The 23,227-nt window shown below is 38.9% G+C and overlaps 1 protein-coding gene across 5 annotated transcripts in view; it reads right to left on the bottom strand.

Moving 5' to 3' along the window:
• pcnx2 (pecanex 2) overlaps nucleotides 1-23,154 on the bottom strand; it is a 62,392-nt gene extending 39,238 nt beyond the window's left edge. The window contains exons 1-15 of one of the 5 annotated variants that reach the window (XM_087802998.1): nucleotides 22,806-23,154; nucleotides 20,977-21,179; nucleotides 15,286-15,403; nucleotides 15,175-15,211; nucleotides 14,148-14,668; nucleotides 13,215-13,394; nucleotides 6,951-7,409; nucleotides 6,124-6,313; nucleotides 5,818-5,962; nucleotides 5,601-5,743; nucleotides 2,891-2,969; nucleotides 2,695-2,830; nucleotides 2,490-2,632; nucleotides 2,261-2,414; nucleotides 2,118-2,150 (exon numbers count right to left, since the gene is read on the bottom strand). In XM_087802998.1, the coding sequence (XP_087659124.1) occupies nucleotides 2,118-2,150; nucleotides 2,261-2,414; nucleotides 2,490-2,632; nucleotides 2,695-2,830; nucleotides 2,891-2,969; nucleotides 5,601-5,743; nucleotides 5,818-5,962; nucleotides 6,124-6,313; nucleotides 6,951-7,409; nucleotides 13,215-13,394; nucleotides 14,148-14,668; nucleotides 15,175-15,211; nucleotides 15,286-15,403; nucleotides 20,977-21,179; nucleotides 22,806-22,958 (2,694 nt within the window). In that variant the 5' untranslated portion in view covers nucleotides 22,959-23,154. The remainder of the gene's footprint in view (nucleotides 1-2,117; nucleotides 2,151-2,260; nucleotides 2,415-2,489; nucleotides 2,633-2,694; nucleotides 2,831-2,890; nucleotides 2,970-5,600; nucleotides 5,744-5,817; nucleotides 5,963-6,123; nucleotides 6,314-6,950; nucleotides 7,410-13,214; nucleotides 13,395-14,147; nucleotides 14,669-15,174; nucleotides 15,212-15,285; nucleotides 15,404-20,976; nucleotides 21,180-22,805) is intronic. The other 4 variants (XM_087803000.1, XM_087803001.1, XM_087802999.1 and 1 more) reach the window with 4 other exon arrangements.
• Nucleotides 23,155-23,227: the final 73 nt, after the last annotated feature.

Raw genomic sequence — 23,227 nt, 5'->3', positions numbered from 1 at the left:
GTGAGCACAGCCCACTATTGTTACTCCCCAGGCTTTACTTATTATTCATCCTCCTTCCGTTTTTTTGCACCTCTTACCGTTGCACATATAAACAAAAACAAACAAAAAATACATCAAAACGTGGGGCTCAATCGAACTGGCACTGCTGTTATTTTTCTTACCAGAGTATAAATATTCTGATAAAACTGATAAATTTCCCATAAGGAATGAATGGGACGAGCTAAAAAAAAATCCGCAAAACAAAGATCTCCCGCTCTGGCATACGTTCACATAGAAACACCATTTGAGCTTTAAGATGTAGGCACAAGTCCTGAGTATTTTAGTTTTTTAGTTAGTATTTGAACTTTTTGCCTACAATGTTTAGTTTTCGAGCTGTGACTCTTGAATCACTGTTATTTTAGAAAAATTCAGGGTTTTCAATTATGGTGTATGGCTGAATGCTTGTTCAGCAGAGTTATACGACTAAACAATAGCCTGAACAAAATGTAAAACATTACAAATATAAAATAAAGACTGAAACATTATGACCAGAGACACTTTATACATGTGATTATTGTCAGGGGCCAGATTATACACGTGTTAGTTGGTGATGTTGACACTATCATACCAACTTTATTTATAGAACTAGACAATTCCCCGCCAGGAAATCACGAGACTTGTCTGTGCGCTTTGCCCTGTGACAAAAAACACTATGAAAGCTAAAAAAAGACTCAAATCCCACGTTGATATTTTGGACTTTTATCAACATTTTAAAGTTTTAAAAAAGCCTCATGACCAGAGATACATGGCACATGTGACTGTTGTCAGGGGTCAAATTATACATGTGACTGTTTTCAGAGGCTACATTATACATGTGACCTTTGATTGGGGGCGCATGATACATGTGACTGTTGTCAAGGGCCATATTATACATGTGACTGTCGCCAGGGGGAACATGATACATGTGACTGATTTCAGGGGCCATATTATACATGCGAATGTTGTCAGGGGGCACATGATACTTGTGACTGTTGTCTAGAGTCATATTATAAAAGTGACTTTTGTCAGGGGCCACATACTTCCTGTTACTGTTTTCAGGGGCCACATTATACATGTGACTGTTGTCAGGGGCCACAAACTACCTGTTACTGGTCCCAGGGGCCACATACTTCCTGTTACTGTTTTCAGGGGCCACATGTGACTGTTTCTCAGGGGCCACATGATACATGTCGATGTTGTCAAGGGCCAAATTATACATGTGACATTTGTCAGGGGGCACATGATACATGTGACTGTTGTCTAGGGTCATATTATACAAGTGACTTTTGTCAGGGGCCACATACTACCTGTTACTGTTCTCAGGGCCCACATTATACATGTCACTGTTGTAAGGGGCCGCATGATACATGTGACTGTTAAATTTACAGTATAAAGTTACTTGATCCAAATTCAATGTTGAATTGAGAAATTTTAGAACATTAAACTTTATGTGTAAAAAAGAAGGAATTAATTTCTAGATATTCTAAATTTTAAAAGGCGACATTATACATGTGACCTTTGATTGGGGGCGCATGATACATGTGACTGTTGTCAAGGGCCATATTATACATGTGACTGTCGTCAGGGGGCACATGATACATGTGACTGATTTCAGGGGCCATATTATACATGCGAATGTTGTCAGGGGGCACATGATACTTGTGACTGTTGTCTAGAGTCATATTATACAAGTGACTTTTGTCAGGGGCCACATACTTCCTGTTACTGTTTTCAGGGGCCACATTATAAATCAATGTTGAATTGAGAAATTTTAGAACATCAAACTTTATGTGTAAAAAAGAAGGAATTAATTTCTAGATATTCGAAATTTTAAATTAAATGATTAATTATGTATTTCAACATAGAAACCGTTATAAAATTAATTAATAAATTATTCAATAAAATAAGTCAATTTTGAAAATTCAAACATTTCAATAAAAATTAAAAAAAATGAAATTCCAAGTTTTAACATTTAATTTTTTTTAATTGATTTATCAATTTTTTGATGACATGGAAACACTTTCAAATGTCTGGTCAAAATGTTATTAAAAGTGTAAACAGGAACATTAAGATGAAAGCATTTTTTAGGTTCTACTCACATGTGTTGGTGAAGCTGCGTCCGGTTGAACACTCTGAAGAACAAAAATGAAGTAAGAAGAAGAGATATAGGATCATGACCTATCTATCAATCCTATCTATTTATAGGTTAGGTTAGGTTAGGTAGGTATTTATGATGGCGAACCTTCAGTAAGGAGTACTGGCAGCTGGCAATGACGAGGCAGAACTGAAACACCCAGAAGTCCTTGAAACATCCGTCGTTGAGAAGAATGAAGCCCAGGAATGACACTAGAAAGGCCATGAAGACGGCAACAAGGTTCTCCAGAACATCTTGGTTTCTGCAACGACAGCAACATCAGGACAGTTGAAGACATCTTCACATCCATCCAGAGAAACATTGGAGACATGTTCACCGGTCCAGTAAGGCCAGCAGTGTGAGACGGTCGTATAAAAGGTTGATCCATTTTCCAGGGAATAACTTGAGTTTGTAATAAATTTTTCTTTTGGGCTTCTCTTGAGTGGAGGCCTCAGATGACTCGTCCAGTGAGTCCTCCTCCTGGAGAAGATTCAGATGTTTAAGGAAACACAGAACATGTGGATCGTTTGCCGGGTGAGAACCTGAAAGATCTCTGGTTGTGTCCTACGGGGGCCAAGCCTGTGAGAGGGGATGATGCGACGTTGGAAGGGGCAGTCGGAGTGAGCTCCCGCCAGACCGTCCTGACATTCCGAGTTGGACGACGTTGACAACAAATCACTGAAGGAACAAGATGTCAAACAGTTTTCATAAACAGGAAGTCATGAGGAAAGACAATACCACATGTTCCCGGTGATCAGTTCAGCTCCCAGAGGAAGATTGAGAGCTCTTTCTGCGTACAGTTTACGAGGACGATCTCCTGCAACAGAAACATTTTTAACAGTCGCACAAACATTATTGATCAGAATAAATATGGATAATATGTAAGTAAGTAAGTAATTTATATTTATAGAGCGCTTTTTTAGACACATTTTTAGACAATGCACTTAAACAATCAAAACAAAACTCAATAAAATATATGCTAAAAAGGTCAAGATAACACCGAGAACAAAACAGGAGTTCCAGAAAATCAAGGAAAAGCCTGCAAAAATAAAAATGTCTTGTGATGATTGTTATTATTATTACTATTATTATGAGACACATATAATGAAAATGGGTACATTTAAGAACTGAAATCTTTTTTTTATATTAGTATATTACTGTCATCTGAATATTTTATGATTGAATTTAACTTAAATTTTGAAACTTTATATTTTTGTTGAAATTGGAATTACAACATGTACAACTTCTTTATTAAAGGTTCAATTTGTTATATTTTGAATAAATTAAATTTTATTTTTTCATATAATAATGTAAGTATAACTACGACAAAGTATTAGGGCCACTCAAAAATAAATACTTAAAAAATACTTAATTACGAGATTATAGTCTTAATAAATTACTTTATTGCGAGAATAAAGTTGTAGGAAATCAATTTTTTGGCACAATAGCATCAAACTATTGTCAGTATACAGACTTTAAAAAAAAACAATGCAAGGGACTATGTCTATTCCGCAGGAAGAACCAGACGGACTTGGAAGAAATTGCCTCTTTTGTGTTTGTGAAATGGGAGCTGGCTGGTCGAGATCGTCCGGCGAGCACAGCATCTCAGGCTTCATCAGTACAACTGTATGGCACCAAACTCACTGTGGCATATGGACTCCTATGATGAACTCAAGTCTTATGGCATTGGAATAAATGGATGCATTGACAGTTAGTCGTCGCATAATGTGGATGGAAGCACATCACACCAACAGTGACCCTGGAGTAATAGAAAACTACTTTATAAACACAGTGAAACACATCGGGGGTTGTCAACAGCGGGTCGAACATCTTAAGACATTCTTATTTGTAAGTAAGTAATTTTTATTTGTATAGCGCTTTTCCAGACCAGGGTCACAAAGCGCTTAAACAATCAAAACAATATTCAATAAAGTATATTCTTTAAAGGGCAAGATAATACTGATAACAAAACAGGAGTTCCAGAAATTCAAGTAAAAGCCTGAACAAATAAAAACGTCTTAAGATGTTTCTTAAAGGAGTCAGTAGACTCCATCAAGCGCAAAGAGAGAGGAAGATAGTTCCAAAGCTTAGGAGCAACAGCCTGGAAGGATTTCTCTTCTCTGGTCCTGAACCGTGTGCGTGGAACCATCAGTAGATTCTGATCCACAGACCTCAGAACCCGAGCTGGGGTGTAAGGCTGGATAAGATCAATGATGTAAGAAGGAGCCTGACCATGAATAGTTGATCCTGAGAGAAAATGGAAGCCAGTGAAGAGTTTTAAGGATCGGAGAAATGTGAGTTCTTCTACTTGAGCGGGTCAGAATTCTCGCTGCAGAGTTCTGAATCAACTTCAGGCGAGACAGCCCCTTCTTGTTAAGCCATGAAAACAAACTGTTTCAATAGTTGTTGCAATAGTCCAGGCCAGAAGACACAAACACATGGATTACAAGCTCCAGATCAACATTTTCATAAGTTTAGAGATTTTTCTCAGTTGAAGGAAAAAGTTTCTGGTGAGTTTTCTGCAGTGTTGAACAAGAGACATGTCTTTATCAAATACAACACCCAGGTTTCTCAGGCTCAGTTTGACAGACTGACCTAAGTCACCCAAGTACTGACTCAACCCTGGAATCTTATCATAAGGAGCAATCACAAGAGTTTCAGTTTTGTCCACATTTAGCTGTAGAGTGTTTTCACTCAGCCATTGTTTGATTTCTAGCAAACAATTGACTAAGATGTTCAGCCTCTGGGGCAGTCAGTTGGATCAAAAGAGCAGTAGAGCTGGATGTCATCAGCAAAAATGTGATAAGAAACATCAGGAAATCTCTGAATGATTTTACTGAGGGGAATCAAGTACAGCAAAGTACTGCTGGACTCCATCGTTTCCTCTTGTCCTCAGTTATCACAGGCATCTTGTGGGGTGACATTGTTCTTTTAATTGCAGAGGACGCAATGACTGCTGCCATCTAGTTTATTTGCAACATAAAAATGAAAAACCGCCTTGAATTTTGTGTTGTAAATTGTAAATTACAAAAAAGTTACAGTGTTTTTCAATATCGATACAGTATTGGGAAAACAAATATCGCATATTTAAGTTGTGAATCCATATTTTCTTACACCAGTAAGTTCTTTGTTCTAGAATTTTTGTATCCCACTAATGAAGCCATTTGTAGTTTAAATGATAGAGCTTTGATTTAAGTCACAGAGTGATGTTTTTATAATCTTCAGTGTAAAGTGAGGACAGGAAGTGCAAGTTAAGGAGTGTGAGTCAAAGAGTGCAAATTAAAGAATATGAGATGAAGAGTGTGAGTTGAAGAGTACTAGATGAAGACTGATAAATGAAGAGTGTGAGTTAAAGAGTCTGAGTTGAAGAGTGTGAATTGAAGAGTGAGAAATGAAGAGTGTGAATTATAGAGTGTGATTTGAATAGTGAGAGATGAAGAGTGCATACTGTGCACGGTGTGAAAGGTGTAGGCTTCTTCTTTGTTGGTGGCTTCAGGTCGACAGATGACCTGCAACATGGAACTCTCCGACTGAGACGTCTGAGAGGGAAGAGAGTCGTAGTCTGGATCCTTCTCTCTGTCAGTCTGAGGACTGTTGGAGGCGGAAAAACTTAATGAGTTTTCAATCCTGGTGACTTGAGTCACGCTTCTGTTCAATTGACTCACCTATCCGGACTGACTATCGCAATGTGTGTCAGTGCAATCGCCTGCAGTGTGTCTGGAACCAGACTGGTGGGCGGGTTAGGTCTTTCTGGCTTGTGGTCCGAGGTGCTCTCTATTCTCCTCACATCTGGTTTGGGACAAAGACATTCTGAAACAAAATGAGTTTGAAGTGAATGGTAATGTTTTGATGTTATGGTTTGTGTAGAAGTTGTCTAAGTAAGTAAGCAGTGAGAGCTTTTCCAGACCAGGGTGACTGACTGACATTTAATGTTTCAAGCTTCAAAATGTTTGCCAGGAATGGAGACAAACCATGTGAGCATTCTGTGTCCTCGCAGACATGTTCCTCTTTGACCTCTGGCTCCTCCTCTTCCTTGGAACTGGCTCCAACCCCTCTGGCACTGAGGGACCCCAACAAGGACACAAACTCCAGGAAGTTGGACTCGTTGGGAATCTGTCCCTCCTTCGCCTCCAGGTCAGACTTGGAGCTGGTCATCGTAGTCTGAAAGTGACGGAAGAAGTTTTATTATTATATGTTTCTGTGATTTAGTAATACAAATATACATCAAAGTTATTTAATACATTTAATCAAATTTGTGGTGATACAAACTAATTATATTTTACATAATAAAAATGATTATGTTAAATGATTTGAGCCATAAAAAATGTTTTTTGTCATTTTAATTTTTTTCTTTAATGTTTTTATCCAACAACCCTTTCATAATGTTCTTTGATTTAGTGAATTTATTCTGTGCATGTGGTTATTAAAAAAAAGAGAAAAGACTAAACATTATCAATTAAAACCACTGCACAACAAAAAACAATTCTATAATTTAATAAAAACTATTAAATATAGTCAAGCAGAATCATAAAAAGGTTTGAAACATAAGCAGCCCAAATACAATCAGGACATATTAATGTGCACAGTAATTATAAAAGCTCCAAAAAAATTAAAAAATATATATTAGCTGACAAATCTTATATTAGGTACTTGTGTTTGTGTGGCATTTAGTATTTTAAACATTTTAAATTAGACTAAAAGACACAATTAATTGAAGTTTATAACAATGATATTGTTTTCAAATTTCAAAAGTTTAAACTAAAATTAATCAAGAAACTTCCTTTGAGGTCCAACTTACGGTGTAATTGGAGTAGCTGGAAAGCAGGACAGCATCTTTGCCACTGTCCATGCTGAGTCCACGGATGTGTGTCCTGCCCCCTGGTCCGTACCGACCCACCAAGGGAGGCAGACGCAGGAAACCTTGTGGGTCCACTTGAGGGTCTAGAGGGTCAGGCGAGTCATCCGGGTGAGAATGGACGTCAATCCCAGATGAGCTGTTGTCATGGGTTGCCTGAGGACTGTGCATGCTCTCATTGGTCACGGTGTGTCCTGTGTGGTCCTGGTCTGTGTCTGGACACTCACAGCTGACCGTCTCTCTGCACAAATGGAACTCCTCGCTAGGACTGATCATCTGTCTGGGGTCGAGTTTGGCTTCTGAGCCGACTTTTTCTTCCTCATACAGCTCCTCCTCTCCCTCCGGGGCATCGAAGGTAATGACGGGGATTTTGATGTGACATTCACCTGCTTCATTCTGAACCTGAATCAAAACACAGTCGTCACTCATTTATCACAAGAGTTAAATTCTGAAGTAGTGAACATTTTATTTGTATTTAATATTTTCACAACATTCATTCATAGAAGTATAATAGTGTCATCAAAGTTCTTAAATCACAGCCTTTTAAATTCAATATAAAAATATTGGTATAATAGTGACTCCGGAACTTTCAGCAAATCATACGACACTAGTAGCTCGGTTCTCTTTTGGTTTTGTCTGGCATCACTAAACTATAGAAGTTCCATCAGAATATTGGGTCCAAAGATCAGCAACCCCCAACACATGGCTGAAGAAGCAGAATAACCAAATGACTTTCAGAGTGTTAAATGTACATTTTTTGTTACATAAAATATTATCAGGTACAGAGAAGCCAAAGAAGAAAGTCATATGATTTATATAACCAAATATAAAAGTATTTTGATATCTATCTACTGTTTGATGTAATTAGAGCTGCGGAAGTTCTATAGTGATATATAGAGTGATACTTAGCACTATGTGTGAACTTCAGACCTTTTTGCTGAGGAATCAGATTTCATTCACCAATCCAGGAGCTCCACAATATTGCTTAAAAAGGTCTGCACTATACAAATCTCTCTCTTACTCTCAACCCTCTCGACTCTCAACTCTTTTGCTCTCTTGATTCTTCTGCCCCTTTCTTGTCCCTTTCTGTCTTACTCTGCAACTTTGTGCGGCCCGTCTACCTGCTGCAATCCCTTCTCAAGACGCAAGCAAGCTCTCAGCGATCCAACACTCAGCTTTCATCAGCCAGCCAAGCATGTCTTAACCTCTCTGGCGTCACTACACAACCAAACTGCTCTTTCAGAGAAGATCCATAAATCAAAGACTTGTGATCCCTTGAACAGAGTAAAGATACATCTGTGGGTCTGGGGGGCAGGAACCGTTCAAGATGGCAGCTTAGCCGAAGAGGACAACATTGACTGATATGTCAAAAGCTACCTTGGTCAAATCCGCCGAAACTAATACTCAGACAAGGAGAAATGTTGGCAAATCGCCACCATCAATGTCGGAGAAAATCGAAACTGACATGGCGGACCTGATAAAAGTGGGACTGGGCTGACTTTGGGAAAAAGCTGGACTCGCCGCAGTTACTAAACGCCTCGCTTACCTGGAGGGCAAAGCCGACGACTTGGAGAACCAAGAAAGGAGGAAGAATTTAAGTCTCCTTGAGATCAAGGAAGGGAGACGCTTGTTGATTTGACAATGATATTTTATCCGGTCATCTACCTTTTACTTTTTGGGAAAACAGTTGGAGCTGAACAGGTTTAATTAGGCTAAAAAAACAAGTTCTGTTTACTTTATTTAAGACTTTGTACCTTGAAATGTACTTAGATGGAAGTGGAAGTGTGGAGAAAAAAAACCAAATAAGCAGGAATATTCACGTTATTCTAGCGCTTATAATACCCCACTCACGACTAGACTACTTGATTAAGCTGGTACCTTTTGTTAAAAGATCCTGGTATAGCACTATAGTTATTAGCAACCATGCTGCAATTTCCATAGAAATACATCTTTGCGAAATTGAGCAATGTTCACAATGGAAACTTCTGGTCTACAAGCTACAAGGCCAAGACTTAAACATATCGAGATGTGTATTAATAAATATTTTGAATTAAACACGGACCAAACAACTGCATCAATTTAATGGAAGGGAATTTATTATCAGAGCCAAATATAAAACATTTATGTCTGAAAAAAAAAATAGCCCAAACTCTTGTGTGGACAAAGTAAGCATACTATGATCAAGGTCAGAAAGCACGTTAATTATTGGCATTGCGGGTGAAGAAAATGCAGTGAGAAAGAACAAGAAAAAAATATTCCTCAATTAATTAACAATGATCGACAATGTTTTGTTCTTAACAGTCAGGGATATCATAATATAAGACGAGTTCTTAACATATTACATGGGAAAAACAATGATAATGACACAGCAATGCTGTCGGTTGATGCATGTCAAGCTTTTGACCGTATTGAATTGGAGTATCTTTTTTACATTCTTCCAAGATTTGGACTAGGGGCTCCACCTCCAGAGCTGCTGCTGATCCAGGATCTCCCTGACTTCATCGGATCCAGAGTTTTCTGCAGCACCTCCATAGACTCTCCTATACTCTCCTCTTTTCTCTCACTGTATCCTCCCTCACTCTTCTCTTCATCCATCTGTCTACCCCCCCATCCTTCCTCCCAGCCAGTCATAGCAGGAGGCCGTCAACAATGAGTCAGGTTCCGCTCAAGGTTTCTGCCTTCTAAAAGAAAGTTTTTCCTCACCACAGCTCACCTCACAGTGTTTTGCTAATTGCTCATTGTTGAATGGCTGGGATCTGTTTTTGTCTTACTTCAACTGTTAAGTGTCTTGAGATAAATTTGTTAGGATAAGATGCTTTAAAAAAATGTAATTGAATGTAATTGAAAAATTTCATTAATAGGATTTGATTACTGTATACGAACCCAACCGCTGTGATCTTAACAATCTACTGCTACTTTATAAAAATTGGTAGTCTGAATCATTGAATATCTTTATACTCAGATGATTTATCTTTTTCTTACAAAACTAGCCACTACAATCCCCAATTTATCTCTGCTAATTAAAGAATTTGGAAACATTTCTCGATATAAAATCAATAATTTAAAATCTATGATAATGTTTCTTAATAAGGATGAGAGGGAGAACCCAATAATAAAAACAGAATATACAACAGCTACCTAAGGGGAGTAATTTTAATACTTAGGTGTTACTCTAAAATTGATCAAATGATATCAGCCAATTAAAACAGAAACCCTCAAACGATGGAACTACTTTACCATATCCATGATCGGAAGAATGTATTTAATTAAAATGTAATTCTATCATAACTCAAACTCAATACCTCTTCCAATAAACAAATGTTTCTTTACTAATTTTGACAAACTGAACAACAGGAAGGACAGACTGTTATGTTTCTCTTTTATTGTAGTTTTATTTTGTATAGTTACTTCCTGTTTTCTTTCTTTCCTCCCACATGAACCCTTCTAAAGGCACACAGCTAGAGCTGATCAGTAATCACCCTCAGCATAAGAATCCTCTGCCTCCAGACCAGTGTGCCAGATCAAAGAGGTTCCTGCCTATGGTAATTATGGAAAACTTACCAGAAACTGTTTCCTTCAACTGAGAAAAATCTCTTAACTTAGAAAAATGTTGCCACAACACGATCTGGACCTTGTCATCCATGCGTTTATGTCTTCTCGCCTGGAATATTGCAACAGTTTGTTTTCATGTCTTAACAAGAAGGAGCTGTCTCACCTACAGTTGATTCAGAACTCTGCAGCGAGAATTCTGACCCGCTCTAGTAGAAGAAATCACATTTCTCCGATACCTAAATCTCTTCACTGGCTGCCAGTTACTTTCAGGGTCAACTATATAATTCCCGTTCACACTTTCAGATTATAACGCAGCGAGAATTATGACGCGCTCAAGTACAAGAACCTTCCAGACTCCTAAGATTTGGAACTTCACAGGCTGTCTTCCTCTCTCTCTGCGCTTGATTACTACTGAGATAAAGGATTTAAAATGTGGTACGATAAGGGTCTTCAGACAGATGGAGACTTGTATGCAGACAGATCTTAGAAGCTAAATATCATCCACCTATGGCCTGGTTTTGGGTTTACCGGCCCTAACAAGACTTGAAGTTACTTTAAAGAATATAGAAGAAAGGGGGCATGTTTTCAAATGTTACAATTTACTAGTCCCAATTTGTAATGAATCCACAGATCACAAACTAAATACATGGATAACGGATATAGATCATATTGAGAAAGATGAGTGGAATGAAGCATGTTTTAAATCTCAAACTCAAACAATCAGCACCAGAGCAAGATTATATCTATATAGAAATATATATAGCAATATCACGGATACCTGTTCAAAATGTATAGAGGAAAAGAAGTCTGGAACACTGTCTACGGGAAAGCCAAACAAATCGTTTTGAAAAGAGGTTATGAAAACTTTGTCTACTTGGTATTTACCCAAACAACTTTGCAACTGAAACAAAGAGGAAACTGTTGGACTTCGGCCTATTTCAGGCTAGGAGAGTAATTGCACTCTGATGGAAGGGATGGGATGCTCCAACCATGGGCCTTTGAAAGTCGGAATTACAAAAATGTATTGCCAAGGAGACCAAGACGTCAGTGCTTCCGGCCGCAACACTGTCATTACCGTGGTCCCTGCCAAGATACTCCACAACGCAACTAGATCCAGGGCCTTCGGCTCCCGGCTTCACCTCAACTGCCTCGTCGTAATCACGCCATCCTCTCTTGTAACGACGTAAGAAACTGTAACACTGTCACTCTTGAATAGATTAATGTGTTGGGGTTTTTCAAATTAATCTGAGGTAGTAAGATTAGCTTAAAATAAGCTTTTCGAGAGTTGACATATTGACTTATAAAAACCTTCAAGTCAGTTACTTCCTGGTAATTAATATCATCCCTTGCATGATATCAAAGCGATCATCGTTTCATTACATTTTTCTTAACTGTTCTTCCTTTTCTCTTTGTTTCTCTCAATAAATCATATAAAAGTACATCAGTTGCCTTTGCAATATTTAGGATTTCTGAGCCTGATCAGAGGCTCATAATTATTAATATAATTATTAATTAATTAGTATTCATATACATTTAATTGTTTCCTTTGGATTAAGACTCAGGGGTGGTGCTCCATTATTCAAGGTATATTCTAAAATATTACATTTAAACTTTTGTTATAACCAGAGCGCTAGCTGTTTTGTTAAAATGTAATCCTATGATCACTACAACGTGATCACATAAGAGAATCTGGCATTAGCTGCTTTAATTTGAACCTGCAGCTTCAATTTGATAAAACTGACGGGATGTTGTTTCACATGAACGTCTGTTGCGCTCTTAGAGAAGAGTTAAAGCGAGCAGAAGTTCGTTCACTTTGTTGATTTGTTTGTAATGAATTTGATTTTGTTGAGTAATTGAGCAGACGTTGCAGGCAGGGCTTCGACAAACACTCTTATACAGACTGATCTCATTTTCAGAATAAAACATTGTTCCTACTAGAATCCATTGACATCAGAAACCCCAGATTGATCATGAGATGTAGTGTAAGATGACTAAACTCAAGAAGTTCAAACAAAGTAGACACACACTGTCAGTAAAATACCTAATCGATGTTGTCACATGATTATGTATCGCATGATTGGCTAAAAGTAAGATTAAGGGGCTTGATACCTTTGTCTAGTGGCACTGTTAGACCCGCATTTATGTTGAATTTGAAAGGCTTCACATTTTTTAATATTAAATTTGAAAAAATTATTTTTGATTTATTTAAATTAAAATATTAAACTGAATGTGTGTAAAATTATGTAATTCATGTTGAAAATATTCACATTTTAATTAAATTAGTTTAAAAAAATGTAAAGTTTAAATATAAAAGTTATTTAATACAATTATTTAATTTAAAAATACTCAATGCTTAAAATAAAGCCAAAAACATTCAATTTTTAAAAAGTTGCAATGTTTGAATCGTTAAATTAGACTGTTGAATATTTTGAAGACGATCGATTAACAACATGAAGTTGAACATTGAATATGAGGTGTCATCCCTTTCAACAACCTTCTCAGTAACGGTGACCTGAACAGCTACAACAACGCTTGGCCGCCCAGCCAACCAATCACAACTATCAATAACTTAAAGGCATCATGGGAGTTAAGCCTGATTTTACCCTCGATGTTGTAGCGACTGCTAACAAGTTCAAGAGTGTTAAAGAGTCTCACCTGAGTGTTCTTCAGCAGACTCTGCTTGAGGTTCTCTTCCAGCTGAGCGGCCGTCTGAGGGTCACAGCTCATCGTGATGACAATCTTCACCGTGTCTCCGTCCTCCAGGTGAGTGCCTGACGACACCGGCCCAGAGTTGTCTACCAGCACCACCTCGATTTCATCAGAACAAAACTCCTCCTGATCTCCAGTAACCAAACCAACAACAAATTAAGTTTAATGAAATAACAATATAAAAATTAATACAGAACCCTTTTTTCTTCTACTTCCTGATATGATACTTGTCTTGCATGAAACAAATTGGGAGGTTTCGATCCTGGAACTTGAGTTTTTAATGATGAAATATGTACTTGATATTTAGTTTCTTAGAAGTTATCAGTTATTTAAGTTGTTTCATTTGTGACACAATCTCTGCCAAATGTTCATAAAATTAAATTAATTCATAGTATTCATTCATTCATTCATTCATGTTCTATGCTGCTTAATCCCTTACAGGAGGTGCAGGGGGCTGGAGTTATTTGTTTGTGTTCAGTATTAACAGGTTGGCTATTTTACAACCCTATTATAACATTTTTATATTACATTTAAAGGGCTATGAATAAAATAATATTGAATTTAGACAATGTATGTTGGAAATATTGAGATAAGAATATAATCTGTTTCTTTCATAAATGTAAAAAGAACGGAATCTAAAATGTAAAGTTAAACATTTTTAAACGGAACGTAATTTCCAGCATTCAATTTTTCTGACACTGATATACTCCTGTATAGTGTTGAGAAAAATATGTAATAAAAAAAATAATTGATAAAAGGTATCATAAAAAGTTGTTTCGAATCCACAGTTTTGTCTTTGTGTTGACTCATCGAGAACAATCTAATGTCAAAATCAGGAAGATCAATTCTGTGATGAATAAAGACTCTGGTGCGACTGACCTCTGCAGGTTCTTGGATGTTGTTAATATCCTCTTTGTTTTCTGGAGTCTCCAGAAAGATGTTGTCATCTGACGGCTCTTTGTCACTCATGTCCTCCTCTCCACTTCCTCTGGAGGAAGGAAGACCCTCGTCTGCTGTCTCTCTGTGAGTTGCTTCTTTGTCCTGAGCCGAGTCTATCACTGCCGTCCTCTTCTGCTCCTGCTGTGAGAGTGTAACCTCCGACTTGTCCTGGTCAGTGTTGATTATTTCGTCCGCGTCTGTTTTCAAAGTCTCTCCTGAACATCTGGATAGGTTCTTTCTTGGTTGGTCCCTGGACGGGGTCTCTCTTGGTTGGTCCCTGGACGGAGTCTCTCCTGGTTGGGCCCTGGACGGGGTCTCTCCTGGTTGGGCCCTGGACGAGGGTCTCTGCTGGGCCTGCAGCAGAGGGGCCCCCTGGTCTGGGTTTGGGCTGGTGAGGTTATCGGGTGAAGGCTCCGCGCTCAGGTCCACCTCCTCCTCCACAGCTCCGCCCACATTCTGAGCTGTGACAGGTGCAGACATATGGCCGTCAATCAAGAGAGAACATGTCAACGAGCAAATGACAACTTTTTAAAAGGATTGTCCTTCACTCAAGAACAAAACTCCCTCATACTCCTTTTAAACCATCAAGTCCTTTTGATGACCTATTAAAAAGTATGCTTCTTTATTTTATCATGTAAATAATTTAAAGATTTATTATTATCTTTCTCTTGCAATCATGTGACTTAAATGTTTTTATCTGTAATTAAAAATTTAAAATAAATCACATTTCATAACCATATTCATGGAAGAATATCAGTGTCATCAGAGTATTGGATTAATTTTTTAATATGTTTGTCTTTAACTCATATTCACTCATATTCCAAATGTTTAATTAAAGTAAAAACTGTGAAACAATTGTTTATTTATTTATTTATATTGATTGTATAAGCAGACAAAAGGAAAAGAAGAAGAAGTTAGAGTAAGTTCTTCACTCCAACAATGATGACATCATGAAAATCTACATCACCTTTCACTGGCTTCGTCTCATCAGACCTGGAACTCTCCTGCAGGAATTGAACCAAAAACTCTTTGAACAAATATCGTCAATGTCATGGACTCTCATTGTGCTGTCACTCACCACGCCGATCAGCCCCGGGTCTGTCTCAGTCTGTTTCACCGTCACCTGGATCACAGAATTTGGCCGCTTGTGTGCCAACATCGTCATGGCAACACTGTCTGGGACCGTGCTGCTCTTCCTGAGAGGAGGAGAGAAAGGTCAAAATTAATGCTTTCATGGAAAAGACAGTAAAGGAACACAAGTCCAAGTACGTTTATGAAGGTCCAGCTGATTGGTCCAGCCTCCTACAAGTTAGAAAATCAACTAATCGGCAGCTTTTTGGTCAAAAGCTATGCCCATTTAGTAAGAGCGCTAAAACATTTGATTGGAGCCGTTTGTCAATCAAAACAGCTGATTTGGTGTTTAAAGCGAGTCATGAAATGTTTCAAAAGTGAAGTTTCTCTGACCTGATCAAGGAGGAGGCCAGGATGTTCAGATTGAGCCTGTCTTTTCTTATCAAATATACGTTTATTTTAGCATCAATGTCACCATAACAAATTGTGGGGAAATTAATTTTTTACTGTATCGATCATCTAGATTTAGCAGACATTTTAAATAATCACTCGATTAACAGGTTATGTTCCATATTAAAGTCAAATGAAATAATCATTGATTGCTTTAAAATCCATGTGCTCAGCTGTACTTCAGGTCAAGTCAAACCTACACACTGAGAGAAACATAACAAATCTTTAGATGCTGCCAGCAAGTCTCTACTCAAGGACACCAGCTGCGTGAGTCAACTGATAAACAGATTTTCTCTAAAAGAGATCAACTGCGGTAATTTTCTACAACGACCGCGTGGCACAGCCATCTTACAGGCCAATTATTTAGAGTTGCTGTCCAATGATACAAGCAGGACTGACCACAATATAAAATCTCCGGTGTGTCTTTAATACTTTGCACTTGGCACTTGAAGACATTTCTGCGATAGATATCTGCTTTGCCAAGAGCCATCACCATGTAAGTTGTGTCTCTGACTTTGCATATTTCACTAAACAAGCATTTTCTCTTAAACTCATTCCTGTGTCTGTGTCCTTCTTTACCACCATCACGCATCGATACCGGGAAGGGGACGTTTCCCAACAACAAAACCCCAACAAATTGCTGCTGTGAACCATGGCGTGAATTGGTGGTCTATTTTATTCTATTTTTAGTTTGTGTTTTTTGGTTAAGACAGCAAACTCACACATATAAAACACAGATGGCCAAATAGATAATTATCTTCTCAAAAACACATTTTGTTAAATATATACTAACTCTTCATTTCAAAATAGAAAATATCTTTCTCTACAGATAGATTTTACTGGAAATTTGACTTAAAAAAAATGTGTTGTATCAAAGAATAACACGTTTTCACTTCAAAAGGTACATATAATACTGGAAATTGTTGACACCACAAAAACTGCATATACGTTTATGTTTCCTTTTTACACAATCCACTGTTTTCTTGGAACTTTATGCCCACATGAAATGTTCACATCCAAAAGCATTACATTAAAGAAGTAAATCAGCAAAAAGCCCACACACTGCTCCTGTCTCTCTCACTGCTCCTTCTCCTCTCACTGCTCCTTCTCCTCTAACTGCTCCTGCTCCTCTCACTGCTTTTGCTCCTCTCACTGCTCCTTCTCCTCTAACTGCACCTGCTCCTCTCACTGCTCCTTCTCCTCTAACTGCTCCTGCTCCTTCTCCTCTCACTGCTCCTTCTCCTCTAACTGCTCCTGCTCCTCTCACTGCTTTTGCTCCTCTCACTGCTCCTTCTCCTCTAACTGCTCCTGCTCCTGCTCCTCTCACTGCTTTTGCTCCTCTCACTGCTCCTTCTCCTCTAACTGCTCCTGCTCCTCTCACTGCTCCTGCTCCTCTCATTGCTCTCTCTCCTCTCACTGCTCCTTCTCCTCTAACTGCTTCTGCTCCTCTCACTGCTTTTGCTCCTCTCACTGCTCCTGCTCCTCTCACTGCTCTTGCTCCTCTCACTGCTCCTCTAACTGCTCCTGCTCCTCTCACTGCTCCTGCTCCTCTCACTGCTTTTGTTCCTCTCACTGCTCCTGCTCCTCTCACTGTTCCTGCCCCTCTAACTGTTCCTGCTCCTCTCACTGCTCATGCTCCTCTCACTGTTCATGCCCCTCTAACTGCTCATGCTTCTCTCACTGCTCCTGGTTTTCTCACTGTTCCTGCGCCTCTCACTGCTCCTGCTCCTCTCACTGCTCATGTAACGGCTCCTCTCACTGCCACTGTTCCCACTGATATTATTGCAGAAACAGGTTTTATATTTTATCTAAGGTTTTGAATATTGTCTTTGCTTTTGTGGGCTGTTGTGTGTTAACATCCGTAAATATTACTAAACATAGTCTTGTTGGGAGGTATAGCTTGTCTGTTAAGAAAATGTACGTTTTGTGGAAATGTATAAAGGTAAATACGGTGAAAATCAGATGATGAACACAAAGGAAGGTGACCATGTATTTGTGTATGTGTAACTAATAATTTGAAGAGTTAAAATTGTTTTAGGATTTGATTACTTGAATAATTTAATTTTACATACCTGGTACTCGGTATTACATTGTATTTTGTTAAAATGGTAGTAGTATTAGGGTAGTGCATTTTCAGAATAAAAACTCGAGAATAAAAACATGAGAATATAAATAATGTCTAAACAAAAAAAAACGAGAGTCAGCCTGTTATTTAATGTTTAGTTGTAGTTTAAACATGGCTTATAAGTGGCAAATCTGTGTAATTGCAGGACTTGTAAATGGAGAATCCGTGTAATTGCTGATCAGCATAAATACAATTTCACACGCAGGAGTTTTACAAAATAAAATGTTGTTTTGAAAATTAAAAATGATATATTTACAAATCTTTATATACATTTTATTTATGAGCAAAGGCTCCATAATGGCATGTTTAAATGTATTGGGAAAAACCCCATGTGGAAAGGGAGAGGTTAACAAATTTGGTTACCCAGGGCCCAATTTCATCAAACACTTTGATAAATAGCCTAGAAGGAAGGACGTCGGACGAGCAAGAGGAGGGTTTCATCTTGCTCACTGTTGCCGAAACATCACCCAGAGATACAGCACTGAAGGAAGACCACGAGGTGTAGAAAGTCTCAGTGACAGCAGGGGTTCCACACAGGGATATATTTTCTCTTTGATCAATTTAAATTTGTCAATTAAAATTCTCAACAATGCATTGCTGTCAGCTTCTCAGAAGACAGGCGTGATTTGAGGAGCAGGAGACACGAGAGAATTAATCGTGTCAAACAACAATTTGGGGTTTTTCTTATTTGCTGCTACCAGTTTCCTGATATAATCAGATCTGGCAGTTTCCATCATCTCACTGTATGAAGACATCAGATCCCTGAGGTGAAGTCTGTGCACCTCAAGTTTAGTGGACTTCCAGAGACGCTCAGTCTTTCTACAAAGTCTCTTCAGATCTTCATTTGTCCAAGGGCACCGTTTTTTCTGAATTTTCAAGTTCGATTTAACAGGTGTCACTTGATCCAGTATTTCAACACAATGAGTAGTGAAACAGTGAATCAAATTGTCCACGTTAAGGCATTGAAGGAAAGAGGGTCAAACATAGCAGAAAAACTGTTTGCCGTATCAGCTGAGATGACACGCCTCTGAGACCTAACTTTCAAGGGCTTATGTTCAGTGATGTCCAGGTTAAACAAGACAAGAGAATGATCACGCAGATGTACAGATTCATTAGAAGTGTCCAGGCCAAGAGTAAAAACTAAGCCTAAAATGTGGCGTTTTCGATGAGTGGGTTCAGAAACATGTTGCCAAAATTAAAGGCTTCTGTTAAAGTTAAAAGTTTCTTTAGCAGAGCAAGATGGGGCGTCATCAACATGAAGATTAAAGTCTCCAAGATTAAGAACATATTCCATTTAAATAATGGAAGATAAAAAGTCACTAAAGTCTTTTAAGGACACAGCCGCAGGACCAGGCGGGCGGTAATTTGACACAGAATAGAAAGGTCTTGTAGAACCAACAAACAACTATCTCTATAAACTGTAGAAAGACCTCCCCCACGACCAGAGAGGCGAGGATTCCCTATGAAAGCGCTCCCTACTGGACAGAGTTCATTTAGACGAATAAACTCTTCTCTCTGCCAAGTCTCAGACGGACACAATAAATCCAACTTTTCTCTTGTGAAGAGATCATTCAGAGAAAAGGATGAATTGGTAATGGAGCGAACATTCAGAACACCTTTGTGCAGCACTGATGATGTCACTGATGACACCGAGTCACTAACAGCCGAGCAGAATGGGATCCATTGAAGAGAAAAGCAGCGGTCACGTGGGTTACAGCTGTCACTCACGTTCAACTCTTTTGTAAATGTCGAATTTTAAAGAGGAAATGAAAAGATCTGACCACCACTCGTTGAGGTCCAGGCAGATGGCAGCGCTGATGTGTCGTCACGCTCTTCAATGAGAGTAATGCTGTTCAAACAAAGATGACGTCCGATGATGTTCCTGCATGCGATCGCTGCTGCACGTCTAATCCTGACCTGAATCCCAGATCTCCTTCTCAAACTCTTTTGGAAATCGCCCAGTACCTGAGAGAGCATCCGATATTCCACAGAGTCCGTGTCGATGAGAAGGGGAGGAGGAAACAGACTCGCGGGACGTTGGTAACTGTTGCGAGTGTCAAACTGCTCCATCGACTGTCTGATGTTAAAAAGACGTTGCGAACGTAGATCCCTGATGCTTGAGACATATCCTTAGAGATATTAGTAGATAGAAGTCGTCGTTAAAACGACTGTTTTGGCAATAATAGCAGGAGCCCACTCTCGTAGCAGCCGCTCAAAGGCTCACCAGAAGCGGAAGTTGTCTCAATGACTGCATATTGCGTGAAAACAACATCAAATGTGTGAACTGTTCGGCGAAAAAACACTGATGCTGTGCCTTTTTTGTGTTAAGAGTTTATAAGTTTGCTTGGTAGTGACTGAAAAATACTGTAATAGGCAAGAGACAAGACGTTAAGCGACTGGGTAACTCTTGGAATTGAAAGTGGGGGTGGAAGCAAAGTAGCTCCCCCTGCAGGGCATCTGAGGGATTCTCAGATTCTTGACAAAGGAAGTTAAGATGCTTGGCCTCTTGTTAATCAATGTAGATGTACTTTTTCAGTACGTCATGTAGCTATTGTAAATTTGAGGATGTTTTGGATTGAGAGTGGGTAGGCTAGTTTAGATTTCATTAGAGATGCTGCACAGGTTTGGCAGTGTAGTTGGGGCAGGTTATTTTTTGTGTATCAACAGTGATCAATATTCTTATAGGTGAATACTTTGATTTGGTTTGGAACCAAAGGGACTAGTGTTCAAACAAAGGTGCAATAGTTTGAGTTGTTCCTATAGTCCGCTGGGTGTTTGAAGCTTATTGTGCTATTTGAGATGCTCTCGTCAGTACTTTTTTCGATACTTTAGACACAATATGCTGGTAGAGACCCACCAAAGCATAGTCTTTGTCTCTTGCTGCCTCACACAACCTGTTGTGGTTTCCTTGATGTGTTTGTGTGTTGTTTTGGGGCATATAAGAAGAAAATCAAAAAAACCTACTAAAGATATATTATCATATAAAGTCAAAATACAAGTTCAAGTATATATTTTAGAAAACATTACTTACCCCATTACTAAATACATATCTGATGATGCTCCTGATAATCACAGTCGTATAACTAACATGATTGATGCCCCAGGTGTGTGAGGTCATCTCACCTGATGTTTGCAGGTAAGAAGGAGTCGGATGCGTTGCAGTTTTTATCTGGAGCCCTGCTGAGGTTAGACAGGCTGCTGCGGACCACCACCTCGCCCTCGTCGAACATCAGGTGCAGCTTGTAGTTAGCGCACTTGATGAGGACAAAGAAGACGGTGATGGAGGTGCAGTAGATGCTCAGAGCCATGATGGTCGGAGGGAGAGCCTGAGGGGAGGTTTAACATCGTCAGAATCAAGATGACTTTTCAACTTTCAAAGAAAAAAAAATTCTCCTACTACAAAAGCCATTATTGCTTGTTTTGCATTTATTCTCAATTTAAACAAACAAATTAAAAAATGTATGTAATTAAAATGAACTAACAATTTTTGTGACAATCACTTGTGTGGTATACGACTGTCATGTACACTTCAAATACTCTTGACATTTGAAGCTTGCCTGCAATTTTTCAAACAAAACTGGTCAACATTTTCAATTTACAAATCACAAAGGTCCTAAAATCCTACTTTTCAGTTGGGGAGCCTTCTCTATGTTGCGAAAGAGATCCTTCCCAAGTGGAATAGTTCAATTATCTTGGGGTTTGCTTACAATTGAGAAAAGAATGAAGCGTGAGGTTGATAGACGGATTGTTACGGCCTTAGCAGTTTAACAGACGATTATTATATCGCAGAGGTTGCGATTTTATTTAATGTTCATTTAATTTTCTAGCAGTCAAAGTTACTTGCGAGCGGCTCTGAGCATAGCAAACGGAGAGAGACGCTTTAACCCGTTGATCAGTGACGTCTAGAGAATATATATTTTTTAATAATCGTTCAGCCCTATACAACAATCTATTAATTTTTTTTCAAGCAGTTACAACTTAGTCATTGTGTGTGTAAATCCTGCAACACCAAGGTGAGGTTTTTAACTCAAGAGTCAGGAAAGGTGAACATCTGATCAGAATTTCTCCTGGACGCCACACATTATGTTTCACCTGTAGGAGACCACAGAGAAGACCCAGGACACGCTGGAGAAACTATTACTCTTAGCTGGCCTTGGAACATCTTGGGGTCCTAGGGAGCCGTTAAATAATATAGCTGCTTAGAGAAAAGTTTAAACTGTCCTGCTGAAGCTGAAATGGAAGAGGCTGATGAAGGATATTGCATGTTGTTTAAAAACACGTTGTTACTGTATATTGAGACACTGATGTTACAAAAATGTTTTCTTTTCATCAAAGAATTATTCCTCATAAAAGATCAACAGATGATGATGATGTGAGGGAGGTGAACATTAGTGTCATCAGAATATGTATTTGTTAAATTAACATTTAAATTGCTGCTGTTTTTTTTTTTTTTTTTTTATCATTTTAATGTTTTATTTAAAGCCAATCAACATTCAAATCTTCTAAAAAAAAAATGTATCCAGAAATATAGTTTAATATAATGATCACGTGACTGATCTTTTTTTATCAAGTCGTATTTTACTCTTCTGGTATTTTGGTTGACACTATTATACCAATATTTTATATTGAGTTTAAAAGTGTACAAATGAAAAAAGATAACTTTTATTTTTTAATTATTGATTTAAAAAGATTAAATGTTTCCGTATATTTGAGGAGTAAATACTATGAAGACACTGATATACTTCTATTTCTGTCTAATCGGAGTTCGTGTTGTCTCGTCTGAAGCAGCCATGCGTTCAGTTCAGCAGGAGCATCACTGCGACATGATGTTTCTCATAGCTACACTTATCTCTCCTCGCTGAGAGGACAATGAACAGAAGGACCAGGACCAGTGAAAGACCACGAGAGCACCTCCGGCGGCCTTGAACAACACGGTCGAGGAGGAGACTCACCAGATGGAGAGACAGAGGCAGCATAAGGAGGAAGATCCAAACGTAGAGGTGGCAGGAGTTGTTGAATTTGCTCTGGTCCGGGTCGTGGTACCAGCCCCCCGTCAGGGATGCCCAGACTCCCTGACGCAGAGTCTGCACGACCTGGGAGCCCATCTCCCCCTCTCGCTCCTCCTCGTCGCTTAGGTTGGACGGGAGAATGATGCTGCTACTAGGCTACGACAAGAGGACGGATCCTGCCTCCATGTTGGGGCGACGATGGATGGGTGTCTTCTTCTTCTTCTCTCTCTCACTCATAACGCGACGATGCTTCTGTCCTCGCGTGCCTTCTCCCATTCTGGTGTCGAGTTGTCCATTTGCGCTGCTGTCGTCCTCATCTTGTCTTCCCTCTCCTCTGTGCAGAGGCGCAGCGCCGACTCCTCCCC

This window comes from Callionymus lyra, chromosome 11, assembly GCF_982586985.1.
Source record: "Callionymus lyra chromosome 11, fCalLyr1.hap1.1, whole genome shotgun sequence".
In the NCBI taxonomy this organism is placed as follows: Eukaryota; Metazoa; Chordata; class Actinopteri; order Syngnathiformes; family Callionymidae; genus Callionymus; species Callionymus lyra.
This window is presented reverse-complemented; position numbering and strand designations above follow the sequence as displayed.